Source organism: Salvelinus alpinus, chromosome 5, assembly GCF_045679555.1.
Source record: "Salvelinus alpinus chromosome 5, SLU_Salpinus.1, whole genome shotgun sequence".
NCBI classification, from domain to species: domain Eukaryota; kingdom Metazoa; phylum Chordata; class Actinopteri; order Salmoniformes; family Salmonidae; genus Salvelinus; species Salvelinus alpinus.
This window is the reverse complement of record NC_092090.1, coordinates 94217992-94238575: the sequence shown is the minus strand read 5'-3', so window position 1 is coordinate 94238575 and position 20584 is coordinate 94217992. Positions and strand designations below refer to the sequence as shown.

The 20584-nt window shown below is 43.0% G+C and overlaps 1 protein-coding gene across 13 annotated transcripts in view; it reads left to right on the top strand.

Annotated features, from left to right (window-relative positions):
- pdlim5a (PDZ and LIM domain 5a) overlaps positions 1-20584 on the top strand; it is a 126547-nt gene that overhangs the window by 31061 nt on the left and 74902 nt on the right. For all 13 annotated transcript variants that reach the window (XM_071404229.1, XM_071404238.1, XM_071404237.1 and 10 more), the window contains exon 3: positions 2438-2589. In XM_071404229.1, the coding sequence (XP_071260330.1) occupies positions 2438-2589 (152 nt within the window). The remainder of the gene's footprint in view (positions 1-2437; positions 2590-20584) is intronic.

The following is a 20584-nucleotide window of genomic DNA, read 5'->3' as shown; positions in this document are numbered from 1 at the left end:
ACACAGGAACTCTCACTAACCCATTCACTCATTCATTTACTCACTCACGCTGTAGAAATAGAGAGAACACACACACACACACACACACGCACATTCAAAATCTATTACCCTAACCCTAACCTTAACCTTAACCCCAAAACCTAACTAACAAAATGATCCCAACAAGTATATTTAAACACGTCCACACACACACACACACGTGCACGCGCACGCGCGCACACACACACGCGCGCACGCACGCGCGCACACGCACGCACACACACACACACACACACACACACACACACACACACACACACACACACACACACACACACACACACACACACACACACACACACACACACACACACACACACACACACACACAGACACAGTGTCTGTCTCAGGCTACCACACATGACCAGATATATTCCTCCCTCAGTACTGTTCCCATCTGCCCAAGGGAACACACGGTCTAAGAAGTGGTCCCTGTGGTTTCTCTTGATGGTGTCAAAAGAAGCAAATGTCCATAATACTGGGTTTAACCACAACCTCAAGTACTGCATGTGTCCGCAATGGTATGATCTGGGAATGTACTGTCATTCAAAAATCTGTTTAGATTTATGTTAGAACCGTTAACCATGTTTTGTAGAAACTGTGTGCTGTAATGCATCTCAGAGTGAATAGAGGAACCATCATATTTTTATAAAACAAACACTTCACTGGGTGCATCTCCAGCTCTGGATACATGTAGTGCAGTATATAATGAATAGGGTGCCATTTTGAAGTACAACAGGTACGTGTCAGTTTCCCATGGCAACACAGTAGCTTGATCGTCATGAGAACATGGTTTCGCCTGTATGACTTCCTCTTCTTCCAGAACTCTGATGAGAATGTGTTGTCCAAGCAAACAGTCCCTATCACGTTCCAGCTACACTATGAGCCATTTGTTAATATCATGTCAAAGGGACAGTAAGTTAACTGGAGAGTAGTATAGTATGTATTCCAGAAGCTTCTCAGCATAGGAGCGCTGATCTGGGATCAGTTGTGCCTTTTAGATCATACCAAATATGATTACATGGACTGGGGGGGAGGGTGGATCTCATTCTAGATCAACATTCCGACTCTTGATACATATGGCCGATGATAGTTAGTCAGTGGTTATTCTCGGTACAAATAACCACATCAGCGACTGGGTTCAGGCAGTCATGAGATACTACTGAGTCATCAGTTGGTTAGAGCAGAGTGTTGACGAGGATGAACAGTTGGGAATGGCTGTCTACATTTGATTAGAAAACTTTTATTATCTCCCAATTGGGAAATTCATTTGGAATTTACAGCCCACAACATCATTAAAACACAGAATATCGTGACATGTAATATTGTCGTACATATAAATAAACTAAACTTAATTTCTTCCTGCTCTGACAACAACACACTCTATGAGGTTACAGGCAGTACAACACAAGGTTTTTTTGCATACAGTATACACGGAAATGTGGTCTCTTTGAGGTTGTTTATATCATGGGTGTGTATTTACAGTAACAAAATCAAGGCTTGGGGCACGTGTATAATTTATTTGTTACCACAGTAATTTTCAACAGCGACGTTGTTTAATTGTGTTAAAATGACTTTCTCATGAAGAGCACAAGGAAAAGACAGTTTAAATTGTAACTATGTCAAGAATGTGTTTTCTCTCACCAACCAATGACAACTCATCATTTCTGCCAATTGGGAAATGTTTCTCAAGTGGTAACCCCAGTTATCTCATGGTTCATCGACCATATGGCGAACAGCATTGACTTCAATACTAGAGTGATGCTATTGTGTTTGTGGCTGTGAAACATTCATTGCCACCATTTTATAAGACTGTGCTGTTATTTAATTAAGGCCTTCCAAAATGTTATTTTGTGTTTTTAAAAGCTGTTTCGAATTAGAGCGTTTTCTGTCGGGAATCTAAGTGGTATCATTTCACTTTGTTTGCATGCTGGGTTATCCTATAACTGTGCAGAAGGATTGAGATCCTCAGATGAAATATTGGTGTGTTTTATTATCCATGTGATAATAACCAGAGTCTGACAGTGTGTCTAGCTTGTAGTTGTTCGAAACAAGGAAACAAATTATCTGTGCAATAGCCTCATCATATTCTGGGAGTGTGATTTCATGTGAAACTTTTCTTCAGCAATGAGCGTTATAAGAAGGCGATTACTAAACTAGAGTTTAGTAAACTGAGCAATACATAAATAAAGTCCTCTTTATAGCACATATTGTTGAAGAAACGTTTCAATTTAAATCACACTGCTAGATCATATAGAGTTTTTTGGGGGGGCACTTTGCACCATTCTTTTAAAATACAAAAATGTCTCTCTTCGCAGGTAGGCCAAGTTTCTATCAAAATGTACTGTATACATTATGAACACATCTCTAACAAATGTGTTGTTGTTGTTTGTTTCAGCTCACGGACCTGGGAAAGGCAGCCAAGGCACGTATCGCAGTGGGCGATGTGGTCCTGTCTATTGATGGCATCAGTACTGATGGAATGAACCATCTGGAAGCTCAGAACAAGATCAAGGCCTGCGCTGGCAACCTCAACCTCAACCTGCAAAGGTAAACACCGAAACAACAATATGGAGGGTCACACTGTATTTGGAAAGTCACCCTATAGATGATCTACAGATATTAACAAACTATAATCTGCAAATATCCAACCGCTTGCTAGGTTTACAATCCGCCAGGGTAAGGTCACACACACCTTGAATTGCTTTTATATTTTAGCTCACGCTCTTATCCAGAGTGATTAGGATTCAGTGCCTTGCTCAAGGCCACATCGACAGATGTATTACCTAGTCGGCTCGGGGGTTTGGACCAACGACCTTTCGGTTACTGGCCCAATGCTCTTAATCGCTAGGCTACCTGCCGCTCACTTCTTAACAGCACTACTAAGTTACAACACATGTGCTCCCACTGGTGTATTCATTTACATCTCGGTATAACAACGCAGGATCCACACGCACGCACGCACGCACAGACAGACAGACAGACAGACAGACAGACAGACAGACAGACAGACAGACAGACAGACAGACAGACAGACAGACAGACAGACAGACAGACAGACAGACAGACAGACAGACAGACAGACAGACAGACAGACAGACAGACAGACAGACAGACAGACAGACAGACAGACAGTCAGATGTTCACAGCTATTGTAAAAATGTATCTTAAGTGGACTCACGCTATGTTTCCTTCCCTGAGAAAAGTGAAACAAATCACAGATGCGATGCTCTCTGGTCTCCTCCATATGGGGAATGCTGATGTACACTGAAGTTGAATGTATTGGAGTCTCTTGTCTGTGGTCATGTGTTTTTAATTGTTTGGTCACTTTGGTTCTGGTAACATTAGGCCTGTGTGCATGCTAACCAGGGCCTGGGGCTGTAAGACACAGTCAAACAGCTGTATTTCCTATTTCATCACATTGGTATACAACGATAGGAATCGTGTGGTCTCTCATCTCTGCATTGGGTAGGATTGCCCTGTGCTGTCATTAGAAATTGGATTGAACCCACTGGAGGCCTTTTGATGTGGTTTTCTTGACTTGTTGTAAGCAATGCTCCTTGTCAGAGAACGCTTACCAATTGACCCCCTATTCCCTTTATAGTGCACTACTTTGAATCAGAGCCCATTGCACTAATCTTCCACAGAGGAAGAGCAGGTCCTGTGGTTTGGGGTAAAACAAATAATAATAATAATAAATTCATAAAAAGGGATTCTTCAGTGTCATCACAATCACATAGTAAGGAGAGCGAAGAGGTTCTAGCTAGTGATGAGATCGTCTGGTCTGAGCTCAGTCCACTGGCACAGAGAGAGAGAGGTAAAGAGAGAGAGAGAGGTAAAGAGAGAGAGAGAGAAAGAGAGAGAGACAGAGGTAGAGAGAGAGAGAGAGAAAGAGAGAGAGACAGAGGTAAAGAGAGAGAGAGAGGTAAAGAGAGAGAGGTAAAGAGAGGTAAAGAGAGAGAGGTAAAGAGAGAGAGAGAGAGAGAGAGAGAGAGAGAGAGAGAGAGAGAGAGAGAGAGAGAGAGAGAGAGAGAGAGAGAGAGAGAGGGGGATAGAGATAGAGAGAGAGAGAGGAGAGGGAGAGAGAGAGAGAGGTAAAAAGAGAGAGAGAAAGGTAAAGAGAGAGAGAGAGAGAGAGAGAGAGAGAGAGAGAGAGAGAGAGAGAGAGAGAGAGAGAGAGGGAGAGAGAGAGAGAGAGAGAGAGAGCCTGGGTGGAATTTTTGCATCCATATCATTACATAAATTGTTCTTAGAGCCTAGTTGTACTTTTGAAGGGGAATCTGCTAAAGCAATCACAGTATGGCTTATGTGCTTATTACGCTGAGTTGTTGCTGTGATGCAGGAAGTTGCCCCTAGCTACAGATCTAGGATCAGCTTCCCCTCCCCCTATCCTAACCTTAACCAGTAGTGGGGAAATGCTAAACTGAACCAAGATCAGCGTCTAGGGGCATCAATTCGTTTTGGTGGTGTTATGTCACTGGTTATTTTGACGAATCACGATTTTGCGGGAGTGATATTTTCGGGATTAGGTTCTGGGAACCAGGTTTGATCTTCTTTGCTAGCAGACCAAACAGACCAGCTAGGACAGCAATATTTCATTGAGCTTGAATTCATAAATCACTATGCCAGTTTGCATATTCGACTTCATGTTGACTATAGCGAGGACAAGAGGAAAACACATGCATGCTCAAATTGGGACTGGAGGAACAGTAAAGAAAACACATTGTGTTGACTGAGCAGTTTTGGCGCTTAGGAGGCATATCCTCTTGCTCTGTCTCAGCGCTGAAAGATTAAAGAGGTTTGCTTTTGGTCTGATGGGAAAAATAACAGCCACAGTGTATAACTCAAGGACACATGTACGTGTAAAAAAAAGAAACAAGATCGAAACCTGGCCAATGATCTGTGAGATGGAAGAGACTTGAGTCAACTTCCTGCTCCTCGACATCAAGGGAATTCCATACATACACTATGTAGGATTCCACTTAGGAAAGTCAGTCAGTCAGCATGTATAATACAGTAGGATCTAGAATTATTGGCACCCTTGATAAAGATGAGCAAAAATGACTGTATAAAATATACAATACAAATACTGAGCTGTATTATATGATAGAAAAACAACAAAATAAGTATATTATTTTATTCTAATAAAATTGCTCAGAGAAAGAGATTTTGTTTAACCAGTAATAAAAACTCAAAAAGTTACGGGTCAATATTATTGGCTCCCATATTTTCAATACTCCGAATTCTGGAACCCACTACATATGGGGTTACATATCCTGAGTAGACAAAACATTACAAACACCTGCTCTTTCCATGACATAGACTGACCAGGCGAATCCAGGTGAAATCTATGAACTCTTTTTGATGTCAACTGTTAAATCCACTTCATACATTGTAGATGAGGGGAGGAGACGGGTTAAAGAAGGATTTCTAAGCCTTGAGACAATTGAGACATGGATTGTGTATGTGTGCCATTCAGAGCGTGAATGGGCAAGACTAAAGGTTTAAGTGTCTTTGCACGGGGTATGGTAATAGGTGCTAGGTTCACCGGTTTGCGTGAAGAACTGCAATGCAGCTAGGTTTTTCACACTCAACAGTTACCTGTGTGTATCATGAATGGTCCAGCCAACTTTACACAACTGTGGGAAGCATTGGAGTCAACATTGGCCAGCATCCCTGTGGAACCCTTTCGACACCTTGTAGAATCCATGCCCCGAAAATTGAGGCGGTTCTGAGGGCAAAAGGGGGTGCAACTCAATATTAGGAAGGTGTTCCTAATGTTTTGTGCACTCAATGTACATCTCAAGGATTCATTTGAAAGACAATTGAAGGCTGATGTCTTGCTTCTTTCGATAGATGTTCTACTTTAAGGCCACAGCCTGACAGAACATTCATTTCAATTAGTTAAATATACCAATTGATTTAGAGGAATATGAATTATAGACTATATTCAATAACTTAAACAGATTAGTAGCACACTTCTCTAACTGTAACTGCTATAGAATGTCTTAGACAGTGACAAACAAGTCCTGATAGATCCACTTAGTAATATGATTGGACTTATGAAACCCCATGCCACATATTTTCTCTTGTGGGTCATTTGTCTTTCCATTGGTCGTATTATTCCAACACTGCCAGCTAGAGAGCCTGTTAACTTCTTAAATGGTGGAAGTTTGTTCTCGATTATTTTATTAGGCTGGAAATGTCGTTGCCAAGTGCCGATCTAATTTAATTGTTCTTCAGTTGGAGAGTTTGTTTTTAAGAAAACTGGTTGAGCGCTAGGCTAGCTGAGAGCTATCAGTTCTTTAGGGGTAGATCCTGATCTATTGGAAACACATGCTGTGATGCGTGCTTCATTAGGTTCCCGAACGGCCATTATTAACATTAACGTCTGTGTGATCGGACGGCCATTGTGGGGAATACATTCTCCACATCTCTTTATTGCTCCAATTAAGGGTAGATTTAGAGTAAGGCCTCGATTTCCTAAAATCCTATTTAAACACGAAGTTGCCTTATCAGAGCTAGCTTTGTGCTTCATGGCATTCCCTGGCAGAAGACGCCATGGATCGGCCCCTGCTCCATCTGGAGTTTAATGAGTGAACATGTGTAATGGAAAAAAAAACAATATTCTCGTCGGTTACTGTTAGTTTTTACTGCCTCGCTCAGAAAGCCAGTTTTTTTTTTTTTGCGTCTTTGATTTGGGTTTGTTGGCAGATCACAGGAAGAGGACGTAAAAAAATTACAACAATGCTTTCTGTATCTCCTTGCGTTTGAAAAGGAGACACTTTGTTAGTTATTTTCCAACAAAGGCTCTGGTTTGAAAGCAGGTCTGATGAGAGGAGATGAGCTGCAGATGGTAGACATGGTTTAAAAGGTCAAACTGACAGATGTGAGACGGTACGATTGTAACACAGACAATTATTTTTTTACGAGCACCGTATTAAAAACCTTCTTAGATGTTCTTAGATTCATTATATAACTATATATATTTTTGGTGCGGGTCAGGTGTTTTTTAAAATCTTAGATGAATGTGAGGCACAGCTTTTTGACTGGTTTTAGATAAGAAAGCACTGCTGTGCACTGCCTCCCGATTGGCGCAGTGGTCTAAGGCACCGCAGCGGTCTAAGGTAGCGGTCTAAGGCACCGCAGCGGTCTACGGTAGCGGTCTAAGGCACCGCAGCGGTCTAAGGCACTGCAGCGGTCTAAGGTAGCGGTCTAAGGCACCGCAGCGGTCTACGGTAGCGGTCTAAGGCACCGCAGCGGTCTAAGGCACCGCATCGGTCTAATGTAGCGGTCTAAGGCACCGCAGCGGTCTAATGTAGTGGTCTAAGGTAGTGGTCTAAGGCACCGCATCGGTCTAATGTAGCGGTCTAAGGCACCGCAGCGGTCTACGGTAGCGGTCTAAGGCACCGCAGCGGTCTAAGGCACCGCAGCGGTCTAAGGTAGTGGTCTAAGGCACCGCAGCGGTCTAAGGCACCGCATCGGTCTAATGTAGCGGTCTAATGCACCGCAGCGGTCTAAGGTAGCGGTCTAAGGCACCGCAGCGGTCTAAGGCACCGCAGCGGTCTAAGGTAGTGGTCTAAGGCACCGCAGCGGTCTAAGGCACCGCAGCGGTCTAAGGCACCGCAGCGGTCTAAGGCACCGCAGCGGTCTAAGGCACCGCAGCGGTCTAAGGTAGTGGTCTAAGGCACCGCTAAGGCACCGCAGCGGTCTAAGGTAGTGGTCTAAGGCACCGCAGCGGTCTAAGGCACCGCAGCGGTCTAAGGCACTGCATCGTAGTGTTGTGGCATTACTACAGCCTGTGGTTCGATCCTGGGCTGTGTCATTACCAGCCGTGACCGGGAGTCCCATTGGGCAGTGCACAATTGGCCCCGCGTCGTCCGGGTTAGGGGAGAGTTTGGCCGGGGGGGGCTTTACTTGGCTCATCGTGGTCTAGCGACTCCTTGTGGCGGGCCGGGCGCCTGCAGGCTGACTTCGGTCGTCAGTTGAACAGGGTTTCCTCTGACACATTGGTGCAGCTGGCTTCCATGTTAAGAAGCCCGCGTCTGGTGGATCATGTTTCAGAGGATGCATAACTCCACCTTCGCCTTTCCTGAGCCCGTTGGGGAGTTGCAGCGATGCAGCGATGAGACAAGATTGTAATCACAAAAGGGGAAAGGGGGGGTAAAAAAAAGTACATTGCTGCTATATTGGTCCACGTTTCATTAGATTGTTTCACACTCACAATGATCATACTTGCTCATATTTTATAGAGAAACTGGACTCTCATGGGGACAAATCCTATTTTTCACTGAACTTACTCATGCATTGAAGTCAATGGAAGACTAAGTGAAAATTCGACTTGCCCCATGGAATGTAGGACTATTGATAGTGAATAACGTTGCACGTCTTAGTTGTTGGTATTTTCTCTCAGTTTGAAGATGGCTGTCACATTGCAGGGATTTAGTAATGCAATACCGATAACTTTGAATTAACTTTGTGTGTCATGTCAACCGTCTGAAAAATGTAAGCATGTAAATTGGTTTTAATGGTGCAAAGTGGTATCAAATCAAATCAAATCCAACTTTATTTAAGTTGGATTTAAGTGTAGACCTTACCGTGAAATGCTTACTTACAAGCCCTTAACCAACAGTGCAGTTCAAGAAGAGTTAAGAAAATATTTATCAAATAAACTAAAGTAAAAAGTAATTAAAAGTAACACAATAATATAACGAGGCCAAATACAGGGGGTACCGGTACCGAGTCAGTGTGCGGGGGTACAGGTTAGAGGTAATTTGTACATAATTAACAGTGAGTAGCAGCAGTGTACAAACAAATGGGGGGGCAATGTAATAGTCCGGTGGCCATTTGATTAGTTGTTCAGCAGTATTATGGCTTGGGGGTAGAAGCTGTTAACAAGCTTTTGGGCTTTGAGTTGGGGCTCCGGTAACGCTTGCTGTGCGGCAGCAGAGAAAACAGTCTATGACTTGTGTGACTGGAGTCTCTGACATTTTTATGGGCTTTCCTCTGACTACGCCTATTATATAGGTCCTGGATGGCAGGAAGCTTGGCCCCAGTGATGTACTGGGCCGTACGCACTACCCTCTGCAGCGCATTTCGGTCCGATGCCCGAGATGTTGCCATACTAGGCGGTAATGCAACAGGTCAGGATACTCTCGATGGTGTAGCTGTAGAACTTTTTGAGGATCTGGGGACCCATGACAAATCTTTTCAGTCTCCTGAGGGGGAAAATGTTTTGTCGTGCCCTCTTCACGACTGTCTTTGTGTGTTTGGACCATGTTAGATCGTTGGTGATGTGGACACCAAGGAACTTGAAACTCTCGACTTGCTCCACTACAGCCCCGTTGATGTTAATGGGGGCCTGTTCAGCCCCCCTTTCCTGTAGTCCACGATCAGCTCCTTTGTCTTGCTCACATTGAGGGAGAGGTTGTCCTGGCACCACACTGCTAGTTTTCTGACCTCCTCCCTATAGGCTGTCTCATCGTTGTCGTTGATCAGGCATACCAGTGTTGTGTCATCAGCAAACCTAATGTTGGTGTTGGAGTCGTATTTGGCCGTGCAGTCATGGGTGACAGGGAGTACAGGAGGGGACTAAGTACACACCCCTGAGGGGCCCCAGTGTTGAGGATCAGCGTGGCAGACATGTTGTTGCCTACCCTTACCACCTGGGGGCAGCCCGTCAGGAAGACCAGGATCCAGTTGCAGAGGGAGGTGTTTAGTCCCAGGGTCCTCACTATGTGAAAGAGTTCCTCTCCCATTTCTGCTGTCTTGCCGGTCACGCTCAGGTTTATCAACTTTGGGAAAACGTCCATCTGTAGACTGAGAGAAGTTATGCAATCAAACAAAACATGATCACTGTAATGGTCTTTTGCTTGGATAGTCCTTAGTTCAAGATGGGCTCTAAACCCATTGGATTGTCACCTACTGTTAGTCTTCACACACAGAGCCGGTGCTGCTAACGGCAACCATTAGCTTTTATTAACCTCCTACTGTCAGGCTGCTCAGCCGCCATCTCACTATGCCGTTTTACCCTCAATTACCCTGTACTCATCTCAGCTCACTGAGAGAAGGGATGGACGAGAAAGAGCGAGGCGCGGAGAGAAGGGAGAGAGAGAGAAAACGTTTGTGTGTGTGTGCGAGCCAGAGAGCAGGAGAGCGAGAGAGTGACATTTAAAGAGCCAGAGCCTCCGATAAACGAGAGCGAGAAAACGCTGCTCCTTTGCAAAAACAATGGACGATTAAATATCAATGTGCTACGTTAACATTCACAAGCTTCCATAAAGTTTTACGGGCAGCTATGGGCAGCTGGGGAAATTGAATCGATTCACTAATGAATAATATTTCCATTCCCTTATTTAGATTTCAGTTTGATAAGGCTAGTAAAAAGGGTAAGATCTTGTCAGTTAGGCTAGTTCAGAAAGGGACCATAACAAACACATGGAGCTCTGCTGTATATCAACCCGTCATCGTCCAATGACTGTCAGATGGTCAGTTGTTTGGATTGCTCAGTCTCGTACGGACACAAAACAGTCCCAGATATGCTTGGAGGTTCATGGGAAGACCGGGATGTCAGTGTTATTGGGAAGGAAAGTTGGAAAAGAATGATGGAAAGGGAGGAAATAGATATTCCATTCAGAAACAATGTTTCCTAGTTCATACTCTATTTCCCATTTTTAATTATTGTGTCTATAAAGTGTTCATTGGCACTGTTGTCAAATGTTTAATCTCTTTCAACAGAACAGGCTTTGTGTATTGCTGTTATTATCCTATACGTTTACTGGCCAATATGGGGAGAAATACCTCGTTTCCCAAAGAGGGTTCAATTAGAAACCTATTCTCCCTAATTACATTATTTATTTTGTTCCGGTAAATGGCAGTGGTTGTGCCTTGTGGGCGATGCCCACTCTCGGTGTGTGTGTGTGTGTGTGTGTGTGTGTGTGTGTGTGTGTGTGTGTGTGTGTGTGTGTGTGTGTGTGTGTGTGTGTGTGTGTGTGTGTGTGTGTGTGTGTGTGTGTGTGTGTGTGTGTGTGTGTGTGTGTGTGTGTGTGTATGAGGTGTTTAGTAGGTAACACATGCTGCTTCTTACAGGCACTCCAGCTTGATTGCCTCCACACACACACACCACACACACCACACACACCACACACATCACACACATCACACACACCACACACAAGCACTCAGATCTCAGATGAAAAATCTTTTGTGTTGCAGAGTTAATTGCTCCCATAGTTCCTGTTCCGTTATCAGTGTTCACATCTCTCCTGCTGAAAAGACCGTTAGAGAATAATTGCACTGTTTGATAAGCCTCCTTTGTGACTGAGCCCACAGTGGAACAGTAGATCAACACAAACACAGCCAAGTAGAAAGCCAAATGGATACTAGGTCCTGATAAGTCATAAACATGCATAAACATAAACACATTTAGCTTGATTTATGCTTTATTTTCAATCTTATAAAAAACAAGGTTCTGCTGTAATATTGATCTTGATACGGAAAACACCACACACAAAGAGGCACATCATGTTTCCACATAGCAGTTTGACTAGAGAAAGCCCTTTATGTCCCGAGTAGTTCCGTGCACCACAAGTGCTACAGGCTTGTGGGGTGAAGTTTCCCCTTTCAAGTTTCATGTTTTATTAGTCGTATGTACGAGACATGGCATACACCGTCCAACGAAATGCTTACTTGCAGCTTCCTTCTGGACAATGCAACAACAATAAGACACTAATAAAATATAAGAATGCCAAAGTAAAGTAATGTGTCTCAAGAGAATAGAATACACATTTTAGCTTAAGTATAATACAGGAAGGCACAATTTATAGTCCAATATTTACAAAGCTTTTGGGGAAGGGAGGATTGGGGGGGGCCAAGTGTTTAAATTGTGCAGTATTTAGTATTCATAATAAGAGTCTGGTAGCAGCAGTTGTGATGTGTGTGTGTAGCATGAACTGTACTTTATATGTGTGTCTGTGTGGGTGTGTGTGTCTGTGTGGCTCAGGGGGTGTCATGGGACACCATGGTTGAGGGTTGGGGCTCATGGGGTGTCATGGTTGAGGGTTAGGGGGTATTGTGGGTGAGGGTTGGGGTATCATGGTTGAGGGTTGGGGTCGGGGGTATCATGGGTGAGAGTTGGGGTATCATGGTTAAGGGTTGGGGTCGGGGGTATCATGGTTGAGGGTTGGGGTCGGGGGTATCATGAGTGAGGGTTGGGGCTCAGGGGGTATCATGGTTGAGGGTTGGGGTCGGGGGTATCATGAGTGAGGGTTGGGGGTATCATGGGTGAGAGTTGGGGTATCATGGTTGAGGGTTGGGGTCGGGGGTATCATGGTTGAGGGTTGGGTTCGGGGGTATCATGAGTGAGGGTTGGGGTCGGGGGTATCATGAGTGAGGGTTGGGGTCGGGGTTATCATGAGTGAGGGTTGGGGTCGGGGTTATCATGAGTGAGGGTTGGGGTATCATGGTTGAGGTCTGGGGTTTCATGTGTGAGGGTTGGGGGTTGGGGTTGGGATATATTTGTTGAAGTGGTGTACCCTGAATAGAGATGCTCTGAGGTGGTGCTGTGCGATTTATATACACAGTGACTCATATCCACGTGGGCAGCAGTGAGGGAGTAGCCCCGACCAACCGCCTCAGACCGGTTCTGATCTCTGATTAGTTGCTAATAAAACCTTGGCTTGGCATCGAAGAGGAGCCTGAGGAGACTCCTCCGGTAACACTTGACTTGAACCTTCGTAACTTAACACCGGCTGGCAGTCTATGATAAATGATCTAACAATGTCGTGACACAAACGTAAATATAGGCTTAGCTAGACAGCAAACAAGATCGCCTTTTCTTCTTCTTAGAATTTGTCATAATCAGTCGTAGTCATTTCCTATGACATCCATTTTATCATGGTATCATGTGCTTATAACAGACAGTTCAAGTAACAATGGATTGCTCCTCTGGGATAAATATATATATATTTTTCAAGTCAATTTATTGAATTGAGGTCAAGTAAGGAGTCTTCTGGCTGCAGAATATAACAGCTCTGTGTAAATTTCCAAATTTACGGGGCCTGGCCGACCTTACCGTACCCTACCGTACTCTACCGTACCCTACCGTACCCTACCGTACCCTACCGTACCCTACCGCACCTCCTTGCCTATCCAAATAAAATATAAATACTGATCATTTATTTGCCATAGACGCGAGCCGACAAAAAGACACAGCAATCTTAGTTAAAGCATTCGAGAGAGCAAAACAGCGCCCCTCAGTATGTGTAGCACATCTATTTGATGCTGTCTGGACCAAAAGAGTATGGCATGCTATTTCTGTCCAGACAGCATCAGAGATACATGGGCTACATATAGAGGGGCGATGTGTCACACGCTTGGGTGCTTTCTCTGATGATACAGGTTTAGCAGAGAGGAAGAGGCGAAGCGAGAGCGCTCACTCTCCCCGAACTCTGTCCGAAATAAGCCCAATGTGTTTCTATGGGAATAATATGCAGACCTAAGCTTGTCGCGTGCCTTCCCGCCTTTGGGACAAAGACTCCCATTGTTAGGGAGGAGACATGAGCATCTCGTCATTATATACAAATCTCTTGTTTCAGCCTCTTGCGAATTGGAAAGAAAAAGTTTGGGGGGTGCACTGTTAGGTTGCTGGATTGCCCTAAAGTAAATAGATATTTCTCTAAATTATATAATTACTCCTGTCTAAATAAAGTCCTTCAAAATACTTCACCAGGGAGCATGTCTTAGCCACAGAGGATCGTTAGCTTCTTTTAAAAAATAGCTGTGAATTCTTTTAAATCACAACTGCGTAGGCCTACAGTATGCATATTTGGGAAGCCCACAATTTGGGTAGTGGGCGTTGTGATAGGTCTAGCTGATTGAGTTGTGGGATGTCAGTGATCTAAAATATGTGTGAAGATAATGTGTCTTGGGTATCATTTTAAATGTTGCATCAAGAAGAAGGGGAGGGGTGACAAAGATATTGTCACGATCGCTGTCGTCGTGGAAATGACCGGACCAAGGTGCAACATGGTGAGCGTACATTTCTTTTATTGATAAATGTCGCCAAACAAAACAGAGAACAAGGAAACAAACGTGAAGCTTACTTTGGCTATAATGCCACTAACAAAGACAACTACCCACAAATACCAGAGGAAAACAGACTGCCTAAGTATGATTCCCAATCAGAGACAACGATAGACAGCTGTCCCTGACTGAGAACCATACCCGGCCAAAACATAGAAACAAAGAACATACAGTTTCCCACCCGAGTCACACCCTGACCAACCAAACATAGAGAATGAAAAGATCTCTACGGTCAGGGCGTGACAGATATGATGCGTCTCTCTCCAGAATGCATGCATACTGTATGTAAGAAAGAGCCCATTTGGTAAAGTCTGATTTCTGATTGTCTTAACTCACCACGTTCATCACTTCTCAGTATTGTTTTCTTCACCTCACACAAGTCAACAAAGTCTTTTATAATTGTTTCATCCATTGTTATAGTTCCTCAGTATTTGAAAAATCTTTCCAACACTCCCGGCCTTGATAATCACCAAACTTCAGTGTGAAAGAGCAAAATATCATGATGATCCCATATATTTAATTACACAAGTGAGTTAATGACAAATTCTTATTTACAATGACGGTCTACCCTGGCCAAACCTGGACGACGCTGGGACAATTGTGCGCAGACCTATGGGTTTCACAATCACAGCCGGATGTGATTCAGCCTGGATTAGAACCAGGTACTGTAGTGACGCCTCTTGCACTATGATGCAGTGCCTTAGACCACCGGGTCACTCGGAAGCCCATATATCAGTGGTGGAGCTGTTGCTGTTTATATTCAGAACCATTTTCCTGTAAAGCTTAGAGAGGATCTCATGTTAAACACGGTTGAAGTAATATGGCTACAGGTTCATCTGCCTCACCTAAAGCCCATTCTTATGGGAAGCTGCTATAGAAGTACTAACAGTCAATATCTGGATAACGTGTGAAATGCTTGATAATGTATGTGATATCAACAGAGAGGTATATTTTCTGGGTGATTTAATTTAAATATTGACTGGCTTTCATCAAGCTGCCCACTCAAGAAAAATCTTAAAATTGTAACCAGTGCCTGCAACCTGGTTCAGGTTATCAGTCAACCTACTGTACCAGGGTAGTTACAAACAGCACAGGAATGAAATCGTCAACATGTATTGATCACATCTTTACTAATGCTGCAGAAATTAGCTTGAAAGCAGTATTCAAACCCATCGGATGTAGTGATCACAATATAGTAGCCATATCTAGGAAAACCAAAGTTCCAAAGGCTGGGCCTAATATAGTGTATACGAGTTCATACAATATGTTTTGTAGTGATTCCTATGTTGATGATGTAAATAATATTTGCTGTTCTGTGGTGTGTGATGAGGAGCAACCAGACGCTGCACTTGACACATTTCTGAAATTGCTTTTTCCAGTTACTAATAAGCATGCACCCATTAAGAAAATGACTGTTAAAAACTGTTAAATCCCTGTGGCTCGTAAGGAATTGAAAAATGATATGGTTGAGAGGGATGAGGCAAAAGGAATGCGAGATAAGTCTGGCTGCACAACCGATTGGCAAACGTATTGCAAATTGAGAAATCATGTGACTAAACTGAATAAAAAGAAGAAGAAACGACACTATGAAACAAAGATAAATTGCATAAAAATTATAGTAAAAAGTTTTGGAGCACCTTAAATGACATTTTGGAAAAATAGGCAAACTCAGCTCCATCATTCATTGAATCAGATGACTAATTCATTATAAAACCGACTGATATTGCCAACTACTTTAATGATTTTTTAATTGGCAAGATTAGCAAACTTAGGCATGACATGCCAGCAACAGACGTTGACACTAAACATCCAAGTATACATGCCATGGCTTTGAGTAAAGCCAGTGTGTCTATGTATGTGGATGACTCAACACTATACATGTCAGCTACTACAGTGACTAAAATGACTGCAACACTTAACAAAGAGATGCAGTTAGTTTCAGAGTGGGTGGCAAGAAATAAGTTAGTCCTAAATATTTCTAAAACTAAAAGCATTGTATTTGGGACAAATCATTCACTAAACCCTGAGCATGTTGAGGTGACTAATCTGCTTGAAGTAACCCTGGATTGTAAACTGTCATGGCCAAAACAGATACAAATACAACTTATGGAACAGCGGGGACTGTGAAGCAACACAAACATAGGCACAGACACATGCATACACACACACGATATCAAACGCACTACACAAACACGTACACATGGATTTTGTGTTGTAGATATGTGGTAGTGGTGGAGTAGTGGCCTGAGAGCACAAAGTGTGCTGTGAAATCTGTAATGTATTGTAATGTTTTTAAAATTGTATAGAACTGCCATAATTTTGCTGGACCCCAGGAAGAGTAGTTGCTTTCTTGGCAGGAACTAATGGGGATCCATAATAAACCCCAGGAAGAGTAACTGCTGGCTTGGCAGGAACTAATGGGGATCCATAATAAACCCCAGGAAGAGTAACTGCTGGCTTGGCAGGAACTAATGGGGATCCATAATAAACCCCAGGAAGAGTAACTGCTTTCTTGGCAGGAACTAACGGGGATCCATAATAAACCCCCTGGAAGAGTAGCTGCTGCCTTGGTAGGAACTAATGGGGATACATAATAAACCCCTGTCAAGTCCTGACCATAGATATCCTTTTATTCTCTATGTTGGTTAGGTCGGGGTGTGACTAGGGTGGGTTATCTAGGTTATTATTTGTCTATGTTGGCCTAGTATGGTTCCCAATCAGAGGCAGCTGTTTTTCGTTGTCTCTGATTGGGGATCATATTTAGGCAGCCTTTTGCCATTGGGTTTTTGTGGGATCTTGTTTGTTTGTGTGTAGTTGCCAGTGTGCACTGCATTTGACTTCACGTTTCGTTTTGTATTTGTTTTGGTGAGTTTCTTTAATTAAACATGTGGAACTCTACGCACGCTGCGCCTTGTTCCGTTAATTCTACAAACGACCGTGACACCCCAGGAAGAGTAGCTGCTGCCTTGACAGCAACTAATGGGGATACATAATAAATACAAAAATACAAATATCTAGTGGAAACGTCATAAAAAACAGCTGTCGCTGGAAACTCTGAGGGCCCGGAATAGGCTAGTTGATACAATGTTGCAAGTTCCATAGCGACAGCTTCGGGCCGGACCCAGTGATGATTTGATACAATATACAGTAGCTCAGGTCAAGACCGATAGAAAGGGATGTAGACAGGCAGAGTAGAGAGATGAATGTGATTGAAAGAACCAGAATTTTCATCAGGATATTTTCTACTGTTTTTATTTGTCGGCTTCAGGCCTATGTATTTTACGTAGTTGATGACGGAAGTTGTAGGCCTACTGCTCTGATTTCTTTAGCCGCCAATGGATCACAGTGTATTAACGTGTCCATATGGCAGAGGCTGGTGCTCTCGTCATAGATACATTTTTACTTCAGACTTTGATGATAAACCACGTGACAATTCTTTTGACAAACAAAAACGGTATTATTGAAATTAAACTGTTCCACAAAAACGTGCATTATAAAAGTAATCATCACTGGCACCCAGATCGGTAGAAATTGTAGGATAAATTGTAAGCTTCCCCAAACTTGAAACTCATTGTCTGCCTATGGTCTTTACTACTAGACATATTAACAGGTGCTGGCACACAGGAAGTGCCCTGAAAAAACCTACCCGCCTATGGAAATGAAAAGCCCGTCCAACTGATCCGTCCTGGCGCCGGCCCTGACTATCTGTACACCTGTCTTTGAAGTACCCCATGAGTGTTGGAGACAAAGGTGCTCTAAATCCACAAACACATCCACAGCGGCCAACATAGCTGAGTTCTAGGAGAATCACGGCGTATCTGTTGAGAAAGCCTCATTGCTACAGTCAGAAAACACTTTAACTGACTTTTTACACCAACTTTGAGTTCCTGCCATCCGTTATATTGCTTATATTGCTTTTTTTGGGGTTCTGAAAATGCTAATATTAGCATGATCAAATCAAAGTGTATTCGGTACAGGATACAGCAGGTGTAGTAAATGGTACAGTGAAATGCTAACTTTCAAACTCTCCTCAACAGTGCAGACCAAATATCAATATCAATAGTTCAAAGTCCCATATCAAAGTCAAAGTAAAAGCAAAATCCAAAATATAACAAGTTAGTAATACAAAGTAGTAATACAACTTGTTGTGGTAGAATATATACACAACACAACATATAGTATAAATGATATTAGACAAATTAGTTGGCAGTGGCTAGTTTAACAAAAGCAAGGAGGTTGATTGCAGTCAGTTCTTAGACTGCTTTCAATCAAGGAAGCAAATATCTGAAGGTGTACTTTCCCTGAACTAGCCCCTTCAAGCTGTTGTCTGTTTATCTCAGGGAGATGATATCTGAAGGTGTACTTTCCCTGAACTAGCCCCTTCAAGCTGTTGTCTGTTTATCTCAGGGAGATGATATCTGAAGGTGTACTTTCCCTGAACTAGCCCCTTCAAGCTGTTGTCTGTTTATCTCAGGGAGATGATGACGGCAGTACTGTAGTGACATTGGGGTTCGATTTACTACTACATGGACCTTAACTTAACCTTTTGAAAGCTTTTATCATCATGGAGCTTTTCTGCTCTGTCTACAGACACGAGCTCTCGGGACTGGAAAGGCAACATTTCATGGGCTGAGTGCGATCCATTGTAATCTGCACTGTAAATGTCCAAGAAGAATTCCCTTGTAGTCTTACTACCAACAATAATAATGTGCACCAGGGTTGGTGTCAATTTGAGGAAGTAAACTGGAATTCCAATTCAATAATTGAAAAAAAGTGCTTTTATTTTCACTGACTTCTCAGTGTATTGAAGATAATATTGATTCCAAGTGTTTATCCAATCACTTCCTGAATTTACTGCAGTTGAAATTGAAATTGACCCCAACCCTGCTGTGCATGCTTAATACTCCGTTTTCTCCACAGTGAAGTAGTATGTGCAGCATACAGCCAGTGAGAGGTATCAGCCATGTGTCATCCATGCTGTTAGGCCACATGAAGCATTGGATGACATCATGCACACAGGTAGTCTCGAGTCCAACGATCAAGTTAGTTACGCAACACATTTTTCACCCGTGAGCTTGTGTGCCTCTCCGATCCATGTAGCTTGTCTGGAGAACAACGCAGTCTGTTTTTATAGAGGAAAAGGACAGATTGATGCATTCCATAAGTCTAGGTATAACTCGCCAGCTTTTATTTTACTGTCACTTTAATGACACTGTCTGTCTACTCTGTTTATAGGCCTTCAGAATGTCATTCACAGGATGACAACTCCCAAAGCGCTCACTACCATGTCACGTGTGTGTGTGTGTGTGTGTGTGTGTGTGTGTGTGTGTGTGTGTGTGTGTGTGTGTGTGTGTGTGTGTGTGTGTGTGTGTGTGTGTGTGTGTGTGTGTGTGTGTGTGTGTGTGTGTGTGTGTGTGTGTGTGTGTGTGTGTGTGTGTGTGTGTGTGTGTGTGTGTGTGTGTGTGTGTGTGTGTGTGTGTGTGTGTGTGTGTGTGTTTGCATGTATTTGTCAGTGTGCAAGTAATCTATTATATGAAGCCGATTTCTTTTCCCCCTAACAACATTGTACATTTTGTAGTTTCACATGTGAAATAGCTGTTTTCACATGTTAAGTTTAAATTTCATATGTTAAGTTTAAATTTCACATGTGATCCCATGTTTTCAAATGTATTACATTTACAGTATGTTAACACCACCTTTTCACATGTGAGAAGAAAAACATGTTTTCACTTCACATGTGAATTGCAGTTGCACATCTGACATTTGTGGTTTCACATGTAAAAAAAATCTCACTTTCACATGTGGAATTGCAAGTTTACTGGGTGGTGAAATAGTGTTGTTTTCCTCACATGTGAAAAGGTGGTGTTAACATGTTGCAGTAGCAATGTTTCCACATATGGAATTATAAATTCTGTTATGCCATTCTGTTAAAAGGTAACTTAGCCTACCTGAGTAAAATAATGAAAGTGTGTTAAAAATGTCTTCCTATTTATCCACTTTAGCATGTTACAATTAGCGCTGTCACAGTTAATCACTTAACTCAAGTTAACTTTTTGTAATTTTAGTGCAATTTTTTTTGGAAAGCATTGTCTGAAAGCGTTCCCTTGTCTGAAAGCGTTCCATTGTCTGAAAGCGTTCCATTGTCTGAAAGCGTTCCCTTGTCTGAAAGCGTTCCCTTGTCTGAAAGCGTTCCATTGTCTGAAAGCGTTCCATTGTCTGAAAGCGTTCTATTGTCTGAAAGCGTTCCATTGTCTGAAAGCGTTCCCTTGTCTGAAAGCGTTCCATTGTCTGAAAGCGTTCCATTGTCTGAAAGCGTTCCCTTGTCTGAAAGCGTTCCCTTGTCTGAAAGCGTTCCATTGTCTGAAAGTGTTCCATTGTCTGAAAGCGTTCTATTGTCTGAAAGCGTTCCATTGTCTGAAAGCGTTCCATTGTCTGAAAGCTTTCCATTGTCTGAAAGCGTTTC